The sequence below is a fragment of the Somniosus microcephalus genome, chromosome 7, assembly GCF_052327205.1.
Source record: "Somniosus microcephalus isolate GS21.2 chromosome 7, FLI_Smic_1.0, whole genome shotgun sequence".
Lineage (NCBI taxonomy): Eukaryota > Metazoa > Chordata > Chondrichthyes > Squaliformes > Somniosidae > Somniosus > Somniosus microcephalus.
Genome location: NC_140993.1, coordinates 151,817,843 through 151,842,724, shown reverse-complemented (window position 1 = coordinate 151,842,724; position 24,882 = coordinate 151,817,843). Strand labels below are relative to the sequence as shown.

The following is a 24,882-nucleotide window of genomic DNA, read 5'->3' as shown; positions in this document are numbered from 1 at the left end:
GTTATTGGAATCTATAATTAAGGACTGAGCACTTAGAGAAATTTTAGCTGATTAGAGAGAGCCACAAAGAGTCCTGTCCACAAAAAGCAGTACAAATCCAATCCGGTCAATTACCGCCCCATCAGTCTACACTCATTCATCAGCAAAGTGATGGAAGGTGTCATCAACAGTGCTATCAAGTGGCACTTACTCACCAATAACCTGCTCACTGATGATGAGTTTGAGTTCCGCCAAGACCACTCTGCTCTCGACCTCATTTTAGCCTTGGTCTAAACATGGACAAAGTAGCTGAATTCCAGAGGTGAGGTGAGAGTAACTGCCCTTGACATCAAGGCAGCAGTTCATTGAGTGTGGCATGAAGGAGCCCTAGTAAAATTGAAGTCAATGGGAATCGGGGAAAAGTCTCCACTGGCTGGAGTCATACCTAGCCCAAAGGAAGTTGATTGTGGTGGTTGAAGGTCAATCATCACAGCCCCAGGAGTTCCTCAGGGCAGTGTCATAGGCCCAACCATCTTCAGCTGCTTCATCAATGACCATCCCTCCAACACAAGGTCAGAAATGGGGATGTTCGCTGATGACTGCACAGTGTTCAGTGCCATTCACAACCCCTCAGATAATGAAGCAGTCCATGCCTGCATGCAACAAAACCTGGACGACGTTCAAGCCTGGGCTGATAAGTGGCAGTTAACATTTGCGCCACAGAAGTGCCAGGCAATGACTATCTCCCAACGAGCGAGAGTCTAACTGTTGTGTCCGTGTATAATAAGACACAGACTGCAGAGAACGGTACAACAGGTGTTTACTCAACGTGGCTCACAGTAGAACTGATCTGTACAGATTACTACTCGGGGCTATATACAGGTGTGGTCACTGCCGGTACTGCAGTATACATGAGCTGTAAAAGATAGTTCCCCACTTAAAGGTATATACATTACAATTCCTCCCCTTTTTAGATTAACAGTACCATAACACTCATTTAACAATTAAATATCAAACTAATTACAATTAACACTTTTAACATGCAACATTAGCTGAAAATAGTCTATTTATAAATTCAGTCTTTGGGGAGGCTTCCTGATCCTTTCTGGATAGCGCCTTTCCCGAGTGTCTTGCTCTTGGTGCGGAGGCGATTCTGGCCCCCTGTCGGTTGGTTCATCAGCTTCCGATGCTACTGTTTCTGGGGTAGATGCGACCTGTACGTCGGGTTCATCACCAGGTACGTATGGGCAAGGCATGGGGTTGACTTGTTCCTGTGACTCTAGGATCTGGTCAGCATGGCGTCTCACGATGCTCTCCCTGACGTCCACTGTGTACATTAGTGGGCCCTGCCGTGTGCATATCGTTCCTGGCTGCCATTTTTCTGTTCGGTAGTCGCGGGCCAAGGCTGGTTGCCCTACATTGAAGCTCCTTGTTGGCTTCTCATGGATGTGCTGGAATTGCTTACTCTCAACATCTCTTCGTACGTTTGGTCTGAGCAAATCCAGGCGAGATCTTAACCTTCGGTTAAAGAACATCATGGCCGGGGCCTGGTTGGTGACTGCATGTGTCGCATTCCGGTAGGTGAACAGGAAATTGTCCACCTTGTGCTGCAGCGGAATGTTGTCATTGTACATAGCCTTTATTGCCGCCTTAAAGGTTTGTACGAACCTCTCAGCCAATCCATTTGTGGCTGGATGATACGGGGCAGATGTGTAATGCCGTACCCCATTCTTTTTCAAGAACCTCCGAAACTCTTCGGACACAAACTGTGGTCCGTTGTCGGAGCAAATCTGTTCTGGCAAGCCATTCCTGGCAAAAATGGTCCGTAGGACTGCAATAGTTTTCTCCGTGGTGGTGGAGGACATTTTGATGACCTCAGGCCATTTCGAGTGCGCATCCACGGCTTTTAAAAACATTGAGTCCATGAATGGACCAGCAAAATCAATATGCACCCGTTGCCATGGAGATGAGGGCCACTCCCATGGGTGTAGAGGGCCTGTGGTGGTGCATTTTGGACTTTCTGGCATCCTGAGCAGCTCTTGGTCAGGTCCTCGATTTGTTTATCGATTCCCGGCCACCACACATAAGCCCTGGCTAGGCTTTTCATTTTTACCCCTCCCAGATGACCCTCATGAAGCTCATTGAGCACTCTATCCCTTAACTTGGGTGGAATTACCACTCAGGATCCACACATCAAGGTCCCTCGGCACACTGACAGCTGTTCTCTCCTTGTCGATAATGCTAGCAACAGTGAGTCGCCATGTGCTGGCCATCCCTTCACCGTCAAATCATATACCCGAGACAGTGTCGGGTCATTTCGGGTTTCTTTTTCGATACAAGCGTTAGTTACCGGTAGGTATTCAACGATAGTCGAATGGAATATTTCGACAGGATCCACTGCTGGTGCTTCCTCCGCAGTAGACCGTGGCAGGCGTGATAGCCCATCAGCATTTCCATGCTGTTTCGTGCCCTTATATTCAATCTCATAGTGGTGCGCCCCTAGAAAAAGTGACCATCTTTGTAGTCGTTGCGCAGTCATCACCGGAACGCCCTTCTTCGGATTAAAAATGGAGACAAGAGGCTGGTGATCAGTCAGCAAGGTGAATTTCTGCCCGTGCAGATAGTGATTGAACTTTTTCACTCCCCACACTCGGCTGAGGGTCTCCCTGTCAATCTGGGCGTAGTTACGCTCGGCTGAGGTTAGTGATTGTGACGCAAAGGCTATTGGCCTCTCTGAGCCGTCCGAGAATTTGTGCGACAGCACTGCTCCAATGCCGTAGGGTGACGCATCACATGCCAACCGAATTGGTAATGCTGGGTTGTAATGGGCCAATACCTCTTTCGATGTGATTAGTGTTTTGCTCTTCTGGAAAGCTCGTCTACATTCGTCACTCCACTTCCATGGCACCCCAGTTTGCAGTAGGGTGTTCAGTGGGTGTAGTATTGTAGACAAATTTGGCAAGAACTTATGGTAGTAGTTTACCAGCCCGAGGAACGACCTCAGTTGTGACACATTTTCCGGTGCTGGAGCCTTGACTACTGCCTCAATCTTCTCTGGGGACTTATGTAACCCCTCTTTATCGATAACGTGGCCACAATACGAGATCTGTTTTCTAAACTCGCATTTGGGGCGGTTAGCTCGGAGCCCATATTCCTGCAATCCAGTGAGCACCTGCTCCAGGTTGGCAAGGTGATCACTGTCATTTTCGCCCGTAACCAGGATTTCGTCCAAATAACACTGGGTCCCTGGGATCCCTTGCAGGACTTGTTCCATTGCCCTCTGCCAAATAGCCAGAGCTGATGCTACCCCGAATACCAGCCGGTTGTATTGGTAGAGACCGTTATGGGTGTTGATTATGAGGTATTTTTTTGATGCTTCTTCTACCTCCATTTGCAGATACGCCTGGGCCAGATCAATGTTAGCGAAGCTTTTCCCTCCAGATAGCGAGGCGAAAATATCTTCAATCCGCGGAAGTGGATATTGTACGGTGTGAAGGACCGGGTTCACTGTTACCTTAGAGTCCCCACAGATGCGAACCTTCTTTCGTTCCCCAGGCGTGCTGCTCAACGACTTTTTCATCACAGGGACGATGGGTGTAGTCCACTCGCTCCAGTCTACCTTGGACAGTACACCTGAACGCTCCAGACTCTCCAGCTCTACTTCGACGGCTGGGCGGATCGCATAAGGTACCGGTCTAGTCATAAAAAATTTTGGGCTTGCGTTTTCTTCAATTTTAATCGTCGCTGTCATGCCTTTTAGTGTTCCGAGTCCTTGCTGGGACACTTCTTTCGCGTCAATTAGGATCTTTGACAGTCGCCCAGGTGTGACGTCGTCATCCTTTTTGTCAGCCACAGTCAGTGCCTGTATGGAATGCCAATCCAGTTGTATTTTCCGGATCCATTCACGTCCCAGTAATGGTGGTCCTCCATCTTGCAATACATACAGGTCTAGTTTTGGTGTTTCCTTACCGTTATATATAACGGTCACCCTTATTTTTCCTTTGGGGTAGACTTTTTGCCCCGTGTACGTCTTCAAAATAATTTTTGTGTCTCTCAAGGGTATGTGTGAGAATAGCCGCTCGTAGTCCCGTCGGTTTATGACTGTTAGGGCTGCTCCTGTGTCCAATTCCATCTTTACCTGGACTCCTGCTATCTTGAGAGTGACCCAAATGATTCGGTGATCCTCTGTTGTGATCACATTATGTAGTTTCAGACAACTCAGTTCCCTGCTTTCGGAGTTGTTATCACTCTTTTGTTCGTCTGAACTATTCTCCGTCATCTTATGTACCTTCTTGTACTTTTCTTTGATAGGTTTCTTATTGCTGGTTTTCTTTCCCGACCTGCAGACTCGTGCTATGTGTCCTACTTTTCCACACTGTCTGCACACTTTGTCTTTGAACCAGCAATCATTCTGGTCATGTGTTGTTCTGCCGCAGCGATAGCACTTCTCTGTTCCATATGACATTTCGTTTGTGCCATATTCTTGCGGTCTCTGTTGTATCTCTGCAGCACCCCATGCTGCTGCTTCATATGATACCGCAATGCTGAAAGCTTTTTCCAGCGTAAGGTCCTTTTCAGCTAAAAGCCGTTTCTGGGTTCCTTCACTTTGAAGCCCACACACAAACTTGTCCCTTAAGGTATCTGCCAGTCCCGCTCCAAACTGGCAGTGTTTCGATAGTTTGCGCAGTTCTGTGAAATAATCAGCATTGTTTTCATCCTTATGCTGGTTCAGTTTGTGAAACTTGAATCTTTCTGCTATCAGCAGCGGTGTGGGGTTTAAATGTTCCTTTAGTATCGTTACTATGTCTTCAAAACTCTTCCATTGGCTTCGTTGGGGTTACTAGATTTCGTAATAAACCATACGTCTTTGCACCCATTAAATTTAACAATACCGACGCTTTCTTGTCATCTGACACCTCTTTTGCCTTGCAGTACACCTCTATTCGTTCGACATATGTAGTCCAATCTTCGACTTCATTGTCCAATGCGGTGATACTGCCACTCTTCGGCATTTTGGGTGTGGTTTAAAATGGCGTCTCCCAATGGATTAAAATGGCGTCTCCCGCGCTTTCCTTCCTCCCCCGCTGCTGCCAACGCCGCTCCCGGCGGTCCTCGTGGCAATGGCGGTGCCCTGTAGGCTTCGCGCGCTTCTCCTGCGCTGCTGCCAACGCCGCTCTCGGCGGTCTTCGTGGCAATGGCGGCGCCTCGCGGGTTTCTGCGCGTCTCTCCCTCTCCGACGCTGCTCGGCCGCTGAACACCGGCTGCGCCCTGTGCGCTCTGCCCTCTCTCTCTCCCCCATCGACGCTGCTTGGCCCTTTGCTGTGCCGCTCGGTCGGGCTCTAGCCCGCCGCTGTCCGGGAAGGGTCTGCGCACTACCTGTTACCAGCCCGTTTCGCTGGACCACCTCGACTGGAAAGCCAAGCCTGGCTCTCGACAGCCTCCCCCGCAATTCTCGAGTCTCTGCTGGATGACTGGGTAGTTGCCCGTGGTTGACGCCCGAGTCTCTGGCCTTGGCCTCCAATCCACTGATTTCCAGGAACGAATCCCCAGGAGGTGATGCAGAGTTGCAGGTAGGTTCGAACTTGCCTCGTCGCCAATGTTGTGTCCGTGTATAATAAGACACAGACTGCGGAGAACGGTACAACAGGTGTTTACTCAACGTGGCTCACAGTAGAACTGATCTGTACAGATTACTACTCAGGGCTATATACAGGTGTGGTCACTGCCGGTACTGCAGTATACATGAGCTGTAAAAGATAGTTCCCCACTTAAAGGTATATACATTACAGTAACCACCGCCCCTTGACATTCAACGGCATTACCATCGCCGAATCCCCCACCATCAACATCCTGGGGGGGTCACCATTGACCAGAAACTTAACTGGACCAGCCACACATGTACTGTAGAAACGAGTAGGTCAGAGGCTAGGTATTCTGCGGCAGGTGTCTCACCTCCTGACTTCCCAGAGTCTTTCCCCCATCTACAAGGCACAAGTAAGGAGTGTGATGGAATACTCTCCACTTGCCTGGATGAGTGCAGCTCCAACACTCGAAGCTCGACACCATCCAGGACAAAGCAGCCCGCTTGATTGGCACCCTTTCCACCACCTTAAACATTCACTCCCTCCTCCACTGGCGTACCGTGGCTGCAGTGTGCACCATCTACAAGATGCACTGCAGCAACTTGCCAAGGTTTCTTCGGCAGCACCTCCCAAACCTGCGACCACTTCCACCCAGAAGGACAAGGGCAGCAGGCACATGGGAACACCATCACCTGCAAGTTCCCCTCCAAGTCACGCACCATCCTGACTTAGAAGTATATCGCCGATCCTTCATTGTCGCTTGGTCAAAATCCTGGAACTCCCTTTCTAGCAGCATTGTGGGAGTACCTTCACCACACGGACTGCAGCGGTTCAAGAAGGTGGCTCACCACCACCTTCTCTAGGACAATTAGGGAAATGCAATAAATGTTGGCCTTGCCAGCGACGCCCACATCCCATAAACGAATTTTAAAAAAATAATGATTTTATGTCAAGTCAGCCGTTGGATATATTGCTTCAGTAGATTTGCTATATTACAGCACTCTAGCACCCAAACTACCTGTAAGAATGCCATGGGATATCTACTAATAAGTTTTTTTTTAATGCTTTAAATGATCAGATTGCTTTGTAGTCAAATTAATTATTCACATCTTTGGAGTAAATTTAAAATGTTTCTTCAAGGATGTAAAATGTTAGAACTCTTAGGAAGTTTAATACTTCTATTATTTGTGTCAGTTAATCCTGGTATTCTTGTGAGAAAGTAAGGGGGGAAATCTTTTTTTAAAAAGTAGGAAATGCTGAAAACCAGAGATTTGCCAGCATCTATAAAGATGCAAACAGACTTTTGTATATTTCTGGCATTTTCTGTTTTTATGTCAATTCCTGTTTTTGATTTAATTTTCAGTATTTGTGTTTTTTTCCCTTTTTGCATATATTTGATGTGATCAGGACGTTGCTCTGGTTGAAAGTGTTTTGGAGTGCAGTGTGAACTGGAAAAAGTGTGTAAGTGCTATGTTTGTGTGGTGCTGCTCCCTGGATCCCAATGAAGGCACAGAATCAGATTGGATGCTTTTAAAATGTGCTGTGAAAGGAGGATCTTGGATATCAGTTTAAATAGTAATGACCAACACTTACTTCATGCAAATCACTCTTCCGCATTAATTAACAGAGGGCGTTGTGGGAAGATTGTGATGGGCATGGCACATGTTGAGTCGTTGAGAATCAGTAACCTGCAAAATTGATGGAATAAGTTCCAGTTAGGAAAGATGGTGGAGCTGAATGGAAAATCTTGAATGGAAGAATGACAATGAACAGATTGATGTGAGTGGAAAAGCGTGTGGCACTGTGGTCTTGTGGCATCTACAACAGCTGAGTTATAATGATTGATTTCTGTGCTGCACCTGCATAAATTCTTTTGATGAGTTCTTTGAGAGTTGTATAGCGTTAGCACTCATTGGGCTAATTTCGTTTTAATGTTTCCATGAGTCGACCGGTAACAATCCATTACAAAAATGTTGCAATAGTAACAATACAGCTGTGTTGCCCACAAATTGTACTGAATAGCAATAGTTCTAGTAATTTCCATCTCCTACTACCATTGAGGGTGCAAGTAGCATAACTACTTGCAAGTGAACAAAATCAAAATAATTAATGGCTTGACATCTTTGACCTCCTTTCTGTGCATTATTTTAACATAACTTACCAATGGCTTATTGTCTCATCATTTCTTGGAGAAACTACAACCCTTGAGGAAGACTCGAGAGACTGATTTTTTTCATTGAATAGGATGCACTACAATATTGCACAAGGGAATGCAATAGAATGAATTTGCAAGTCACAATCAAGTGCTCCATATGTGTTTTTTAAATAATTGAGTTGTCATATTTTCAAGGCAGCTGAGAAACAGTGAGCTTCTTGTGTACAAGAAATGGTATCTTGATGAAATTAGCTTCATTTTTAAAATTAAAATAAAAACTTTCTGATCCATACTCTTCATTAATGAAAAGTCATGCCTGCATTTACCACCATGCAATTAAAATCAGCTCTTCTGGTTGCTTCACCTTGTATATGAGGTTTCCTTCAATATCAATCACTTGGCTAAACAGACTGTTATTTAGTTCTTGTGGACACTGGTGTGACATGACCATGGTCCAATTGCAAAACTTTGGATCGTTTTAATAATGTTTCTTCCTAATCATGTTCAGAAAACTGAATTTTCATTATAAAATATAGAATTTTGTTTCCTTTTTAGGTCCTCATGTTTTTGGGTCTTTTCCAAACTTCTTGCCTTAATTATTTCAGCTCTTGTATCTTAGATCATTCTCGTGGGCAAGTCTGAAAGCCCCACAGCTTGCTCTAAGGCCGAGGTAGGCTTTTGTTAATGTGCTCCGGAAACAAATGGCAGAACTTGTCTGGTAATTGCTTCTAGTGATTGGGCTTATATGCCTCACTCCGGTCTTTGAAAGTGGTAGACCATCACATTGGACTTTATTTTAAATTTTATAATTTATGCTTGTGGTCATTATTCACACTGCTCTAACCATTCCTCTTGTATACTCAGTGAATTATTTCCATTGATTACCGAATTATGTATTCCTATTTCTCCTTCCCTGCAAGATGGAGATAGTTTCAAAAGCAGCAAGGTTTTTTTTAAAGGGTTGCAATAAAGCTGACACACTGGGAGGAAAAATGACAACGTTTCTACATGGAAGGAACAAGTCGTCATAGAAAATAAGCTTTTTATTGTATAAATTCCATACTAGAATTAACAATGTATACACAATAATGATTCAGTTGTTAGACAAACAGCAAATTTTGGCAAGACAATGGTCAAGATAAAAAAATGAATTAAATGACTATTACTTGTGAGTTTGTTGCATTTTCTGTCAATTAAAGATGTGTGAATGACTGACTCAATTTCCACATGGAATAGGTAGTTGTAACAGTTTTGTTTTGGACTTTATTTGTATCAACATCTATTGCCAACAGATTTACTCTGTTTAGGACACAGAAAAAGAACAGCAATTTAACATGGGTTATTCAGATTGGGTAATTTAAATTTAGTGGATGATCCATTTTGCTTTAACAATAATAAGGGCCATGTAATTAACCTAAGTCTCCTTGTGAATACAGTGCCCTGCTGCATGTTCTTAAATGTGGCTACTATTTTATAAATGAACAGCTACCTCCAGATGCAGTGTATGATTTTAGTGATTGTAGTACAGGTATAAACCTTTAGCCCTCGTAGTGATAGTAGTGGGGGGTGGGGTATGGGGGGAGCAGGGAAGAAGAAACCCAGAATAAAATAATCTAAGAGTCTGGATGAAGTGGGCTTGATGGGCTGATCGGCCTTTTTTAGACTCTATGTTCTTGTATCTAAAATACCTGTTGTGATTTTAATAATGTTATCAAATGGCCTTCATTCATGGAAATAATGTTTATTTTATCGATTTTCCCCCTTCTCTGTTTAGGCCTTACTAACTGCAGTAACGTCTCAGCACATAGAAATACATGAAGGAACTGTGTTGCAGGCTGTTAGAACATGCTACAATATTTACCTGGCCAGCAAAAACTTAATAAACCAAACCACAGCCAAGGCAACACTAACACAAATGTTGAATGTTATATTTGCACGAATGGAAAACCAAGCAGTGAGTATTGAATTCTTGAAGATAGTCAACTCAAAAATTATATATTCTCTCTGGCTTGCAGAACAACAAAATAGTTGTTCACTAGAACGTCACAGATAACTTGCGCATGAAAAACTATCCAAATGCAAGGGCTTGCTTATTTTTGTAGCTACATTATGTTACATGCATGTATTTATTTCTGTGATTGTGGTATGTGAGGGGAACAAATTTACCAGTGCTACCTGAAGTGTAATGAACAAAAGATGTGCATATGTACCATTGCAATATAATGGAAGGATTGATGAATTCCAAATGGTTATAGCAATTTTTTATAAAACTAATTTTAATGCATGAGCATATTATCAAAGTCACAAATTACATTCTATGTGACTGTGGTAAACTTTCCTTCCCCATCCTTATAAGAACATAAGAAATAGGAGCAGGTGAAGGCCATACGGCCCCTTGAGCCTGCTCCGGTATTCAATAAGATCATGGCTGATCTTCGAACTCAACTCCACTTTCCCGCCCGATCCCTTGATTCCCTTAGAGACCAAAAGGCTACTGATCTCATCCTTGAATATACTTAATGACGAGCATCCACAGCCCTCAAGGGTAGAGAATTCCAAAGCTTCACAACCCTCTGAGTGAAGAAATTTCATTTAATCTCAGTCTTAAATGGCCACCCTCTTATCCTAAGACTATGCCCCATAGTTCTAGACTCTCCAGCCAGGGAAAACAGCCTCTCTGCATCTACCCTGTCAAGCCCTTTCAAAATCTTATGTTTCAATGAGATCACCTCTCAATCTTCTAAACTCCAGAGAGTATAGGCCAAGTCTACTCAATCTCTCCTCATAGAACAACCCCCTCATCCCAGGAATCAATCGAGTGAACCTTCATTGCACTGCCTCGAAGGCAAATATATCCTTCCTCAGATAAGGAGACCAAAACTGTGCACAGTACTCCAGGTGTGAGCTCACCAAAGCCCTGTACAATTGCAGCAAGACTTCCTTACTCTTGTATTCAAACCCCCTTGCAATAAAGGCCAACATACCATTTGCCTTCCTAATTGCTTGCTGTACCTGCATGTTATCGTTTTGTTTCGTGTACAAGAACCCCCAAATTCCTCTGAGCACCAACATGTAATAGTTTCTCACCATTTAAAAAAAATTCTGTTTTTCGATTCTTCCCTCTAAAGTGAATAACCTCACATTTCCCCACATTATACTCCATCTGCCACCTTATTGCCCACTCACTTAACCTGTCTAATAATAATAATTAATAATAATTCAACTTTTATTGTCATTGTACAATGCACAAGTACATGAACAACGAAATGTGATCTTGCAAGCTCCCATGAGTCCAGTACAAATAACATTAACATTAAACGTAAATAGCACCGTCCTGGGAGAAGCAAAGCCGCTGCGTCTGTGCGCGCCGCCATTCCATTTCCACCATTCCTCCTGTCCGACAATCTTCAGCCCAACGCCCGGGCCTGCTCACCAGCCGCCCCTCCCGGGGCTCCTTCCGTGACCTTCTCACCAACCGCCCCTCCTCGGGGCTCCTTCCGTGACCTTCTGCACCTAGTCTTCCCTGATGGTCACCCCTCCAGCTACTAACCAGGCCTGGCTCTGCTTAGCTTCCAGGCCTTGCCAGTGACCCTGTCCCTAGTCCCAGGAACAGGGCTTTGTCCCTTTGCAGACTCTCTTTGTGTCCTCGCAGCTTACTTTCCCATCTAGCCTTGTGTCATCAGTGAACTTGGATACATTATACTCGGTCCTTTCATCTAAGTCAATATGGATTAGAAATAGCTGAGGCCCCAGCACTGATCCTTGCAGCACCCCACTAGTAACAGCCTGCAACCTGAAAATGACCTGTTTATCCCTACTTTCTGTTTTCGGTCCTTTAACCAGTCCTCTATCCATGCTAATATACAACCCCAACCCCATAAGCCCTTATCTTGTGCAACAACCTTTCGTGTGGCACCTTATCGAATGCCTTTTGAAAATCCAAATATACTACATCAGAGCTGAATTCCAGAGATGAAGTGAAAGTGACTGCCCTTGACATCAAGGCAGCATTTGACCGAGTGTGGCATCAAGGATCCCTCGTAAAACTGAAGTCAATGGGAATCGGGGAAAACAAGTTCACAGATGACACAAGTAAGTGGGGTGTTAGGTGCTCTTTTCAAACTTTTTAACTCTGTGGGTTGCAGTTAATAAGGCCTTTCTGGTGCAGAGTGACTGTTGGTAAACCATTTAATTGGTGTAATTAGAGGGATTGATTTAATTTAAATCCAATTAATTAAAGGGGATACTAGCATCTAAAATCGGGCAGAGGGTGTCCATAACTAACAAAAAATGTAATTAATTACATAGAATGGAGCAGGTGATGTGTTACTGTTGCGAGATGTGGGAGCCAGTGGACCCCATTGAGGCTCACGGTGATTACGTCTGTGACCAGTGTCTGCTGCTACAGGAACTCCAGCTCCGTGTTGATGAGCTGGAGTCTGAGCTTCAGACACTGCGACACATCAGGTAGGGGGAGAAGTACCTGGACTCTGTGTATCAGGAGGTGGTCACACCTATGAAGTTAATTAATTCAGATGTAGCCCATGGTCAGGGACAGGACGGTGTGACTACGAGTGAGGCAGGTACGGGGATCCAGGAGGTAGAGCTGGAGGAGCCGCAGCCCTTGCTCTTGTCAACAGGTTCGAGGTTCTTACTCCCTGTGGGGACAAGAGCAGGGACTGCAGGGAGGATGAGCAACCTGGCCACAGCACCGTGGAACGGGGGGCCATTCAAGAGGGGGGGAGTAAATAGAAATGTTGTAGTGGTAGGGGATAGTATTATTAGAGGGATAGATAGAGTTCTCTGCAGCCGAGAACGAGAGTCGCGAAGGCTGTGTTGCCTACCCGGTGCCAGGGTTAAGGACATCTCCTCTGGGCTGGAAAGAAACTTTCAGTGGGAGGGGGTGGATCCAGTTGTCGTGGTCCATGTTGGTACAAACGACGTAGATAGGACTAGGAAGCTGGTTCTGTTAAAGGAGTATGAGCAGCTAGGGGTCAAATTAAAAAACAGAACCTCAAGGGTAATAATCTCTGGATTATTACCTGAGCCACGAGCGAATTTGGCTAGGACAAATAAAATTAGAGAGTTAAATGCGTGGCTCAAAGACTGGTGTGGGAGAAATGGATTTTGCTTCCTGGGACACTGGCACCAGTACTGGGGCAGGAGGGAGCTGTTCCGTTGGGACGGGCTTCACTTGGCCAGTGCTGGGACTAGAGTCCTGGCGGATCATATAACTAGGGCTGTAGAGAGGGCTTTAAACTAACTAGTGGGGGGGAGGTTCCTAGAGAGCAAATAATAAAAATGACAACAGAGAAGGTCATAGACTTAGGTAGCAGTGGGGAAATTAAAAACCAGAGCGTGTCAGGAAGGGGCAGAAGGTATGGAGTAAAAGGTAAAGTAATAAAAAGGGCAAAAGCAGGAACTAAGTGTCACAAAACATATTTGAAAGTTCTCTATCTGAATGCACGTAGCATTCGTAACAAAATAGACGAGTTAATGGCACAAATAACTACATATGGGTATGCTCTTGTGGCCATTACAGAAACATGGCTGCAGGGTGACAATGTCTGGGAATTAAACATACCAGGTTATTTAACGATCAGGAAGGACCGGCAGGAAGGAAGGGGAGGTGGGGTGGCTATGTTAATAAAGGAAGGAATCACTGTAATACAGAGAAATAATATTGGGTCAGAAGATCAGGATAATGAAACAGTTTGGGTGGAGGTAAGGAATAATAAGGGGAAAAAAACACTAGTGGGCGTAGTCTATAGGCCTCCGAACAGTGGCAACTCTGTTGGGCGGAGTATCAATCAGGAAATAGTTGAGGCTTGTAATAAGGGAACATCTATAATTATGGGGGATTTTAACTATCATATTAATTGGACAAATCAAATTGGGCAGGGCTGCCTTGAGGATGAGTTCATTGAGTGTATTAGGGATGGGTTTCTTGAGCAGTATGTAACTGAACCGACCAGGGGACAAGCAACCTTAGATCTGGTCCTGTGTAACGAGGCAGGATTAATTAAAAATGTCCTAGTAAAGGATCCCCTTGGAATGAGTGACCATAACATGGTTGAATTCCATATTCAATTAGAGGGTGAGAAGGTTGGATCTCAAACAAGCATGCTAAGCTTGAATAAAGGAGACTATGAAGGTATGAGAGCGGAATTGAGTAGAGTGGATTGGGAAAATAGATTAAAGGGTAAGACGATACATGATCAGTGGTGTACATTTAAGGAGTTATTTTACAACTTCCAAAAAAAATATATTCCACTGAGAAGAAAAGGGTATAAAAGAAAAGGCAGCCATCCGTGGCTAAGTAAAGAAATTAAGGATAGTATTCGACTAAAAACAAGGGCATATAAGGTAGCCAAATCTAGTGGGAGGATAGAGGATTGGGAAAACTTTAAAAGACAGCAAAAAATAACAAAAAGATTGATTAAGAAAGGGAAGATAGATTATGAAAGTAAATTAGCAAAAAATATAAAAACAGATAGTAAGAGTTTTTATAGTTATATAAAAAGAAAAAGGGTGGCTAAAGTAAATGTTGGTCCCTTAGAGGATGAGACCGGGAATTTAATGGTGGGAAATATGGAGATGGCAAAAACGCTGAACAAATATTTTGTATCAGTCTTTACGGTAGAGGACACTAAGAATATCCCAACACTGGACAAACAGGGGGCTCTAGGGGGGGAGGAACTAAATACGATTAAAATCACTAAGGAAGTGGTACTTGGTAAAATAATGGGACTCAAGGCGGATAAATCACCTGGACCTGATGGCTTACATCCTAGGGTCTTGAGGGAAGTGGCGGTAGGGATTGTGGATGCATTAGTAATAATTTTCCAAAACTCCCTGGACTCAGCAAAGGTCCCGGCAGACTGGAAAACTGCTAATGTAACGCCCTTATTTAAAAAGGGCAGTAGACAGAAGGCTGGAAACTGTAGACCGGTTAGCCTAACATCTGTGGTAGGTAAAATTTTGGAGTCCATTATTAAGGAGACAGTAACAGGACATTTGGATAATAATTTAATAGGACAAAGTCAGCATGGTTTTATGAAGGGGAAGTCATGTTTGACAAATTTGCTGGAGTTCTTTGAGGAAGTAACATACAGGGTGGATAAAGGGGAACCAGTGGACGTAGTGTATTTAGACTTCCAAAAGGCATTTGACAAGGTGCCACACAAAAGATTATTGCTTAAGATAAAAAATCACGGGATTGGGGGTAATATTCTGGCATGGATAGAGGATCGGCTATCTAACAGAAGGCAGAGAGTTGGGATAAATGGTTCATTCTCAGACTGGCAATCAGTAACTAGTGGTGTTCCGCAGGGGTCAGTGCTGGGTCCCCAACTCTTTACAATCTATATTAACGATTTGGAGGAGGGGACCGAGTGTAACATATCAAAGTTTGCAGATGATACTAAGATGGGAGGGAAAGTAGTGAGTGAGGAGGACATAAAAAACCTGCAAAGGGACATAGACAGGCTAAGTAAGTGGGCAGAGATTTGGCAGATGGAATACAATACAAGAAAGTGTGAGGTTATGCACTTTGGCAAGAAAAATCGTAGAGCAAGTTATTATCTTAATGGCAAGAAACTGGAAAGTACTGAAGTACAAAGGGATCTGGGGGTCCTGGTGCACGAAACTCAAAAGGTTAGTATGCAGGTGCAGCAAGTGATTAAGAAGGCCAATGGAATGTTGGCTTTCATTGCTAGGGGGATAGAATATAAAAATAGGGAGGTATTGCTTCAGTTGTACAAGGTATTGGTGAGAACGCACCTGGAATACTGCGTACAGTTTTGGTGTCCATACTTAAGAAAAGACACACTTGCTCTCGAGTCAGTACAAAGAAGGTTCACTCGGTTAATCCCGGGGATGATGGGATGGACATATGAGGAGAGGTTGAGTAGATTGGGACTCTACTCATTGGAGTGCAGAAGAATGAGAGGCGATCTTATTGAAACATATAAGATTGTGAAGGGGTTGGATTGGGTGGATGCGGGGAGGATGTTCCCGATGATGGGTGAAACTAGAACTAGGGGGCATAGTCTTAGAATAAGGGGCTGCTCTTTCAAAACTGAGATGAGGAGGAACTACTTCACTCAGAGGGTGGTAGGTCCATGGAATATGCTGCCCCAAAAAGCTGTAGAAGCTACATCATTACATAAATTTAAAACAGAAATAGACAGTTTCCTAGAAGTAAAGGGAATTAAGGGTTACGGGGAGCGGGCAGGAATTTGGACATGAGTCTAGGTTCGGATCGGACATGGCCCTGTGGGTAGCGGAGCGGGCCCAGGGTCCGTGTAGCCTGATCCTGCTCCTATTTCGTGTGTCTAATTCTGTTAGATTCAGCGGATGGTTCTGTGATAGTAGATTGGCGGTTAGGATTAGATCAGCCATGATCTTATTGAATGGCGGAGCAGGCTCAAGGGGCCGATTGGCCTACTCCTGCTCCTATTTCTTATGTTCTTATGTTCCACTGGCTGGAGTCATACCTAGCACAAAGAAAGATGGTTGTGGTGGTTGGAGGTCAATCATCACAGCCCCAGGCCATCGCTGCAGGAGTTCCTAGGCACAACCATCTTCAACTGCTTCATCGATGACCACCTCTCCATCATAAGGTCAGAAGTGGGGATGTTCGCTGATGACTACACAGTGTTCAGTGCCATTCGTTACTCCTCAGATAATGAAGCAGTCCATGCCCACATGCAGCAAGACCTGGACGACATTCAGGCCTGGGCTGATGTGTGGCGCGAATGTTACTTGCCACTTAAGTGCCAGGCAGTGACTATCTCCAACAAGCGAGAGTCTAACCACCGCTCCATGACATTCAGTGGCATTATCATCAACATCCTGGGGGGTCACCATTGACCAGAAACTTAACTGGACCGGCCACATAAATACTGTGGCAACAAGAGCAGGTCAGAGGCTAGGTATTCTGCGGCGAGTGTCTCACCTCCTGACTTCCCAACACCTTTCCACCATCCACAAGGCACAAGTCAGGAGTGTGGTGGAATACGCTCCACTTGCCTGGATGAGTGCAGCTCCAACAACACTCAACACCATCCAGGACAAAGCAGCCCACTTGATTGGCACTCCATCCACCACCTTAAACATTCACTCCCTCCACCACCGGAGTACCATGGCTGCAGTGTGTACAATTTACAAGATGCACTGCAGCAACTCGCCAAGGCTTCTTTGGCAGCACCTCCTAAGCCCACGACCTCTACTACCGAGAAGGACAAGGCAAGTTCCCCTCCACGTTACACACCAACCTGGCTTGGAAGTATATCGCCTTTCCTTCATTGTCGCTGGGTCAAAACCCTGGCACTCCCTCCGTAACAGCACTGTGGGCGTACCTTTACTACACCGACTGCAGCGGTTCAAGAAGGCGGCTTACCTCCACCTTCTCGAGGGCAATTGGGGATGGGCAATACATGCTGGCCTTGCCAGCGACGCCCACATCCCATGAACAAATGAAAATAAAGATCTTATCTACCCTGCTAGTTACATCCTCAAAAATGCTCCGATAGATTTGTGAAACACAATTTCCCTTTCTTAAAATCACGTTGACTCTGCCTAATCATATTATAATTTTCTACGTGCCCGGTTACCACTTCCTTAATAATCCTTCTCGACCTATCTGCAACCTTTGACACGGTTGACCACACCATCTTCCTCCAATGCCTCTCTTCCATTCTCCAGCTAGGTGGAACTATCCTTGTCTGGTTCCATTCCTATCTATCCAGTTGTAGCCAGAGAATCGCCTGCAATGACTTCTCTTCCCACTCCTGCACCGTTACCTCTGGAGCCCCCAAGTATCTATCCTTGGCCCCCTCCTTTTTCTCATTTACATGCTGCCACTCGGTGACATCATCTGAAAACACAATATCAGGTTCCACATGTATGCTGACGACACCCAGCTCTACCTCACCACCACCTCTCTTGACCCGTCCACTGCATCTGATTTGTCATGCTGCTTGTCTGACATCCAGTATTGGATGAGCATAAATTTCCTCCAACTAAGTATAAGGAAGACCAAAGCTATTGTCTTTGGTCTTCGCCACAAACTCTGTTCCCTAGCCACCGACTCTATCCCTTTCCCTGGCCACTCTGAGGCTGAACTAAACCGTTGGCAATCTTGGCGTCTTATTTGACCTTGAGATGAGCTTCCAACCCCATATTCGCTTCATCACCAAGACCGCCTACTTCCAACTCCGTAACATCTCTCGTGTCTGCCCCACCTCAGCTCATCTGCAGCTGAAACCCTCATCTGTGCCTTTGTTATTTCTGGACTCGACTATTCCCAATGCTTTCCTGGTTGGCCTCCCACTTTGCACCCTCGGTAAACTTCAGCTCATCCAAAACTCTGCTGTATCCTAAATCTACCAAGTCCTGTTTATCCATTGCCCCTGTGCTCGCTGACCTACATTGGCTCTCGATCCGGCAACGCCTCATTTAAAAAATTCTCACCCTTGTTTTCAAATCTCTCCCTGGCCTCGCCATATCATTGTATCCTCCTCCAATTGTGGCCTTTTGTGCATTCCTGATTTTCAGTGCTCCATCATTGGCGGCTGTGCCTTCAGCTGCTGAGGCCCTAAGTTCTGAAATTCCGTCCCTAAACCTCTCCAACTCTCTACCTCTCTCTCCTTTTAAGAAGCCACTTAAAACCTACCTTTCACCAAGCTTTTGGTCACCTCTTCCAATATCTCATTGTGGTTTGGTATCAAATTTTGTTGAATAACGCTCCTGTTTGGTTTTTGTAATAAATTATAATGGCTTGCAAATTGAATATGTGAAGACTAATTATAATTGAAATTTGTACTTTCCAAGTTAATATTTGTAACAGAAAAAAAGTTTTAACGTGTACACGTGATAACTGGACCAGGAAGTAGGCAGTCTTTGTGACAGGATATGGGCTCAGAAGCTCAGCTCAGGGTCAAATAGCACACTGAGGCTGCAAAAAATCTGTTTCCGACTGAGACAATGGGCGAGTTTATGGAATTTGTGCTGGGGGAACTGAAAACAATTTCTTTGGTCTTCCCAATGTTTAACACTCCATTGCAAGGACCACCTCTCTTCACCTCTCTAACATCGCCCACCTCCGCCTCAGGCCCACCTGATGTTGAAATGCTCATCCTTGCCTTTATCACCTCCAGACTCAATTAAGCCAATACTTTTCTGCCCGGCCTCTCATCCTGGACACTCCATAACCTTCAGCTCATTCAAAGCCTGACACCAAGTCCTGCTCACCCATCACCCCTGTCCTCGCTGATTTATATTGGCTCCCAGTCCCTCAACGCCTCAGATTTAAAATTCTCATCCCCTTGTTCAAATCCATTCATGGCCTCCCCCATCCCTATCTCTAACTTTCTCCAGCCCTCCAACCCCCCCAAACTCTCCGTTCTTTCAACTCTGGCCTGCTATGTGCCCCCTTCCTACCTTCACCCCACCATAGACATCCGTGACTTCAGCCGACTGAGATCCACACTTTGAAACAATAGAGGCAGTGGAGGGGTTGAGAGAAGTGATGGAGAGGTGTAACTGGGTGTTGTCATTGTGCATGTGGAAGGTGACCTTGTGTTTGTGGATGTTGTCACCAAGGGGCAGCAGGTATAAGAGGAAGATAGAGGCCCAAGGATAGATCCTTGTGGGACTGCAAAGGTCATGGTGCAGTGGGCAGGAAAATAAGTAATTGCTGGAAATGTTCTGGCTACAATTGCATAGTGAGTGGAACCCAGCGAGGGCAGTCTCATTTGTGACTTTGGTTTAGGGCTGTTTAGGTGCTGTGGCAGGTGTAGGAACCTCATTAGCAGCCTCTGCTGCTTCCCATAACCCTTTCCCACCAAGCCAAGCCTTCCCCCAGGCGCCCCATGCCTCATTCCAGATTCCACATCTTTCTCTGGTTTCTGTTCTGTCTCCCCTCATGCTCTCTCCAAACTCCTCTCATCCATGAGACTCTCTTCCTGCTCCCTTGATCCCATTCCCATTAAACTGCCCTTCCTGGCTGACATTGTAAATGGTTTCCCCTGCTCAGGTACTGTCCCTCTTCTTTCAAACCACTATTGCCCTTCAAAAACCCATTCTCAACTCCTGTGTCCTTAAACTACCGCGCCAGCTCCAATCTCCCTTTTTGCTCAAGTCCTTGAACATGTCTCCCAAATTTGTGCCCATCTTTCCCAAAACTCAATGTTTGAACTAGAAAGCTGTCTAACACCGAGTTCCTTAGAGATGGAAGGCTATGCTCTATTTTCAGTTTTAAACTATGTCTTTGTACATACAGCTGCAGGAGGTAAAACAAATGGAAAAAGAGAGACTTCGGCAACAGCATAATCTCCAGCAGTCCACTGTAAACCAGTATGAACCTGAATCCCCACAACTGAGTCGACTTGAGGAACAGCCTGTTCTTGAGCTGGCACAAGTGCCTGAATTGGAATCAGACCACATCAATGAGGTGGACAAACATATTCAGGAGGATACAGAGCCAGAAAATGGGACTGACGTTTGTACTGCAGAAAATGAACAAACAGAAGTTGACCAGGCCACAGCAGCTAAAAGTAAATACATTTGTTCATAGACTCTTGTACATTGTTTTTGTGACTTAGAAAGGTACTGGTTTAAAGAAAGGAAATTATTTATTTTGTTATTTCCTTAGATATGTACTACAGGTTCGATCAACTGTATTTTTTCTCAGTTCAGTTTCCATATATAGTAGAATGTAGGCCAGTATCCTCCTTTAAGAGAATTGTGCATTGTGCAAGCACATGATCTTACCCACTCCACTTGAGTAAGATGCCCTGCTCTAGGTTGCACCTACAGTTCTTAGCTCCCATTGTCAGCAACAGATCACAGTAGCTTTCCACACAAGGGAAAAATCTGAATAAGCATTTAATTTCTTTATTCAATTTCTGTTAATGGTTACAAATTTATTGGAAGATGATACTGCTGACAAGAATGTCAAAAAAAGGCATGCTCTTGATGCAGAGACACCTCTGGTTCTAGCCAGTGTGCTGGAAAGTTAACTGTGGGCAGGGAGCAGTTACAAGATGACTATTTTAACAAGTCACTGGTTGAGCAGTGTTCCACATTGGATTGTGCAGCTAGAAGAATGCATCACTGTCCTAGTTGTTATGTACAACCTTCTCCAGCATTGGTTATTGGTCAGTTGTACCTTTTTGGGTTTTGGCTCCAATTATGGATTCAACCAAGACGGCTTGTGACTGATTGATGGGAGTGTTCTGGTTACTGACCAAGACTTGGGCAATTGCTTGTCCCTTCGGTTGTAGAAGTAAGCACTGACCAAGTTAATTCTGACATTGAACTCCAGCTAGAAGTGGTTGCAGCATCAGTATGCCTTTTGGAAAGCAAAGAGCATCAGTGTTTACCAAGGACTGCCCCAGTACTATTGCAAGCCTGTCCCACCATAGCTTTGTTGAACAGACAATGGTCCCCTCTCTATCAGCAGCATGGGGCCTTGTTGTCATCAAGACAAAAGAGACCCTTGCCTAATTGTCCAAAGCACGCAGGATTGGGAGCAGTTTAGGATTCAACAAAGGAGGACAAAGGGATTAATTAAGAAAGGGAAAATAGAATATGAGAGTAAGCTTTCAGGGAACATAAAAACTGACTAAAAGCTTTTATAGATATGTGAAGAGAAAAAGATTGGTGAAGTCAAGCGTAGGTCCCTTGCAGTCAGAATCAGGGGAATTTATAATGGGGAACAAAGAAATGGCAGACCAACTAAATACATATTTTGGTTCTGTCTTCACAAAGGAGGACACAAATAACCTTCCAGAGATGCCGGGGAACATAGGGTCTGATGAAAGGGTGGAACTGAAAGAAATCAGTATTTGTAGGGAAATGGTGTTAGGAAAATTGATGGGACTGAAGGCCGATAAATCCCCAGGGCCTGATAATCTACATCCCAGGGAACTTAAGGAAGTGGCCCTAGAAATAGTAGATGCATTGCTGGTCATCTTCCAGAACTCGATAGACTCTGGAACAGTACCCATGGATTGGAGGGTAGCTAATGTTACCCCACTATTCAAAAAAGGTGGTAGAGAAAAAGCGGGGAATTATAGACCGGTAAGCCTGACATCGGTAGTGGGGAAAATGCTAGAGTCTATTATAAATGATGTGATAGAAGAGCACTTGGAAAGCAGTGACAGGATCGGACAAAGTCAACATGGATTTACAAAAGGTAAATCATGCTTGACTAATCTACTGGAATTTTTTGAGGATGTAACTGGTAAAATAGATAAGGGAGAACCAGTGGATGTGGTGTATTTGGACTTTCAGAAGGCTTTCGATAAGGTCCCACATAAGAGATTAGTGTGCAAAATTAAGGCACATGGGATTGGGGGCAAGGTATTGACTTGGATAGAGAACTGGTTGGCGGACAGAAAGCAAAGAGTTGGAATAAACTGGTCGTTTTCCGAGTGGCAGGCAGTGACTAGTGGGGTGGGATACCTGGGATGGCAGGAATGACGTATGAGGAGAGATTGTGTCGATTGGGCTTATACTTACTGGAGTTTAGAAGATTGAGAGGGGATCTCATCGAAACCTATAAAATTCTGTCAGGCCTGGACAGACTAGATGCAGGAAGGATGTTTCTGATGGCCGGGGTGTCCAGAACCAGGGGTCATAGTTTAAGGATAAGGGGTAAGCCATTTAGGACTGAAATGAGGAGGAATTTCTTCACCCAGAGAGTGGTGAACCTGTGGAATTCTCTGCCACAGAGGGCGGTGGAGACCAGTTCATTAAATATATTCAAGAAAGAGTTGGATATATTTCTTAAGGCTAAAGGGATCAAGGGATATGGGGAGAAGGCAGGGACAGGGTACTGAATTTGGATGATCAGCCATGATCTCATTGAATGGCGGAGCAGGCTCGAAGGGCCGAATGGCCTACTGCTGCTCCTATCTTCTATGTTTCTATTTCAACACCACTGACCTGGATTATCACATCTTTTCGGACCATGAGGTGAGGATTGGGCTTCTCTTCAAGGACTCACCCTAAAACTCAGCAATAGCACTTGGCTAAAAAGGCACTGATTCATTACACACCCATTCAATTCAACACCTGAACTGCCTCACAATTAGGGGGTGTGCTTCAGCTGCACCCTGCAGCAAGCAAAGGCACTCTACTGTGTAGCTGTTTCTGCGAGCCACATCTTTACAAGGTTTCATCTTTCTTCCCTAATAGGAACCACAGTGAGGATCATCTGAGAAGGTCTATTCCATGCAGCTGCAGTGGGTGATAGAGTGTATTATGTGCTCCAAATGGTTCATGTTTTCAAAGCCATTTGGTGACATACCTGTTGTTTTCCAGGTCCAAATGAAGTCTAAATGTCAGACTCCACTGCCCACTCCACTATCTCTAAATTGTCAGACTGCTTGTCGGACATCCAGTACTGGATGAGCAGAAATTTCCTCCAACTAAATATTGGGAAGACCGAAGCCATTGGGCTCATGGGGTTGGGGGTAATATATTAGCATGGATAGAGGATTGGTTAATGGACAGAAAACAGAGAGTAGGGATAAATGGATCATTTTCAGGTTGGCAGGCTGTAACTAGTGGGGTGCTGCAAGAATCAGTGCTGGAGCCACAGCTATTTATAATTCATATTAATGACTTAGGTGAAGGGACCGAGTGCAGTGTATCCAAGTTTGCAGACGATACAAAGCTAGGTGGGAAAGTAAGCTGTGAGGAGGACACAGAGTCTGCAAAGGGATATAGACTGGTTAAATGAGTGGGCAGTAAGGTGGCAGATGGAGTACAGTGTGGGGAAATGTGAGGTTATTCACTTTGGTAGGAATAATAGAAAAACAAAATATTTTTTAAATGGTGAGAAGCCATTAAATGTTGGTGTTCAGAGAGCTTTTGGTGTCCTCGTACAGGCAACACAAAGTTAGCATGCAGGTACAGCAAGCAATTAGGAAGGCAAATGGCATGTTGGCCTTTATTGCAAGGGGATTGGAGTATAAGAGTAAAGAAGTCTTGGTGCATATAGATTCTGAGGGGGCTTGACAGGGTAGATGCTGAGAGGCAGTTTCTCCTGGCTGGAGAGCCTAGAACTAGGGAGCATAGTATCAGGATAAGGAATCGGCCATTTAAGACTGAGATGAGGAGGAATTTCTTCACTCAGTGTTGTGAATCTTTGGAATTCTCTACCCCAAAGGGTTGTGGATGCTGAATCATTGAGTATACTCAAGGCTGAGATATAGATTTTTGGATTTTAGGGGAATCAAGGCATATAAATTCGGGCGGGACGGTGGAGTTGAGGTTGAAGATCAGCCATGATCTTATTGAATGGCAGAGTAGGCTGGCGGGGCCGTATGTCCTACTCCTGTTCCTAACTCTTATGTTCTTATCATTGTCTTCGGTTCCCGTCACAAACTCCGTTTCCTAGCCACCGATTCCATCCCTCTCCCTAGCATTTATTTGAGGCTGAACCATACTGTTCGCAACCTTAGTGTCATATTTGACCTTGAAATGAGCTTCTGACCACATATCCATGCTATAACTAAGACCGCCTATTTCCACCTCCGTAACGTCGCCCGACTCTGCACCTGCTTCAGCTCATCTGCTGAAACCCTCATCCATGCCTTTGTTGCCTCTAGACTTGACTATTCCAGTGCACTCCTGGATGGCCTCCCGCATTGTACCCTACATAAACTTGAGGTCATCCAAAACCCTGCTGCCCGTGATTTAACTTGCGCCATCCAAAACTCTGCCCGTGCCCTAACTCGCGCCAAGTTCAGTTCACCCATCACCCCTGTCCTCATTGACCTACATTGGCTCCCAGTTAAGCAAAGCCTCGATTTTAAAATTCTCATCCTTGTTTTCAAATCTCTCCATGGCCTCGCTCCTCCCTATCTTAATCTCCTCCAGCTCACAACCCTCCGCGATATCTGCGCTCCTTTAATTCTGGCCTCTTCAGCATCCCTGATTTTAATCGCTCAACAATTGGTGGTTGTGCCTTCAGCTGCCAAGGCCCTAAGCTATGGAATTTCCTCCCTAAACCTCTCTACCTCTGTTTCCTCCTTTAAGACGCTCCTTAAAACCTACCTCTTTGACCAAGCTTTTGATCATTTGCCCAAATTTCTCCTTATGTGGCTCGGTATCAGTTTGTTTTCGAACGCTCCTGTGAAGCGCCTTGGG

The 24,882-nt window shown here is 44.9% G+C and overlaps 1 protein-coding gene across 5 annotated transcripts in view; it reads left to right on the top strand.

Moving 5' to 3' along the window:
• Positions 1 to 24,882, top strand: part of arfgef1 (ADP-ribosylation factor guanine nucleotide-exchange factor 1 (brefeldin A-inhibited)) — a 390,120-nt gene that overhangs the window by 161,575 nt on the left and 203,663 nt on the right. For all 5 annotated transcript variants that reach the window (XM_085993106.1, XM_085993109.1, XM_085993107.1 and 2 more), the window contains exons 5-6: positions 9,491 to 9,670; positions 20,003 to 20,276. In XM_085993106.1, coding sequence (XP_085849232.1) covers positions 9,491 to 9,670; positions 20,003 to 20,276 — 454 coding nt within the window. The remainder of the gene's footprint in view (positions 1 to 9,490; positions 9,671 to 20,002; positions 20,277 to 24,882) is intronic.